The following is a 1199-nucleotide window of genomic DNA, read 5'->3' on the forward strand; positions in this document are numbered from 1 at the left end:
CCCTTCCACCCCAAACCATTCTATGATTTGATGATACCGGCCTCGCAGCATCGTCCCTTAGGGCCGGATCCCCCCTTGCTGCGCAGCCCCAGCCATGTGAAGCCTGGGAGAAGCCAGGGAGCCCCATGCCCCACAAGCCAAGCACGGCAGAGAGCTGCCGCCACCACTACCTTGTAAACACAGCCCAGCGACGGCTGCAGGGGACACGTCACCAGGTTCGTCCCGACGCCGATCATGTCGATCTCGCTCCCCTGAAGCAGCAGAGAAGACAGTGGCCATCAACAGCCCAGTCCTGCCACTGGTTTTTAAGCCCATGCCAAAACCAGAGCCATGGAGCAGGTCAGAGGATGCTCTGCCTGAAGGTACCCGGTGTCTGTCTGTCCATTTGTCCCACCCAGAAGGCATTTCTTTCCATCCTAAAAACTCCTCTCTATTCTCAGCCAGGGAGAAAGTCCCAGGTGACTCTTATGTCCACCCCACACACCCCAAACCTCAGCAGCGCCAGCAAAAGCCAAAGTGACGTCCCAGCCCCAACAGCAGCTACCTCACCTCCCGGCTGAACTCCTCCAGGCTCTGCTCGCTGATGTCGTTGCTGACGGCGATGGGGATGGTCTCAAACCAGGGCACCTGGAAGCTGGAAAGGGGCAGGGGAGTGAGTGAGGGTTTGGGGGGACCCCTGGCTCTGCTCACAGCACCCCCCTGAGCAGCAAGGGCTCCCGCCCCGGCAGGACGAGGTGCTGGGTGCCCAAGGTGGGGAAGCCGGCAACTGGTGGCAGCCAACCCAGGCTTGGTGGAGGACTCACTGAGCACCGCAGGCTCGGAGCACTCGGCGGATCTCCTTGGACTGCTGGGCCAGGTCACCGCTGTCCAGGCGCACCCCGATGGCCCGGTACCCCAGCTGGTGCAGGGCCAGCGCCACGGCACAGAAGTTCGGCAAGCCGCTCCTGGCATGGGCGAGAAGAGGGTTAGTGTCACTTGCCTGGTGGGACAGGGACCCAGGATAGATTCCAGCAGCAGGTCCAAGCCCTACGTCATGCAACAGCAAAGCACAGGGATGCTGCCAGGTGGAAACATCCCTCCTTCAAGGCCACCGAGCAAGGAGGGATGTGTCTGTCCCTTCTGCCACGGTGGCAAAGCCACCCTGAGGGGACCTGGTGTCCTCACCTCCTGACGCAGTACGTGTCCAGCAGCCCCTGGAA

At 61.8% G+C, this 1199-nt stretch overlaps 1 protein-coding gene across 1 annotated transcript in view; it reads right to left on the reverse strand.

The window, feature by feature from the left end:
• Positions 1-170: 170 nt before the first annotated feature.
• The window catches only part of NAPRT (nicotinate phosphoribosyltransferase), a gene marked incomplete at both ends in the record, with an annotated part of 2432 nt that continues 1403 nt past the window's right edge, over positions 171-1199 (reverse strand). The window contains 4 exons of the mRNA XM_009584648.1: positions 171-251; positions 550-634; positions 804-944; positions 1165-1193. Coding sequence (XP_009582943.1) covers positions 171-251; positions 550-634; positions 804-944; positions 1165-1193 — 336 coding nt within the window. The remainder of the gene's footprint in view (positions 252-549; positions 635-803; positions 945-1164; positions 1194-1199) is intronic.

Source organism: Fulmarus glacialis, unplaced genomic scaffold (assembly GCF_000690835.1).
Source record: "Fulmarus glacialis isolate BGI_N327 unplaced genomic scaffold, ASM69083v1 scaffold20439, whole genome shotgun sequence".
Taxonomy (NCBI): Eukaryota; Metazoa; Chordata; class Aves; order Procellariiformes; family Procellariidae; genus Fulmarus; species Fulmarus glacialis.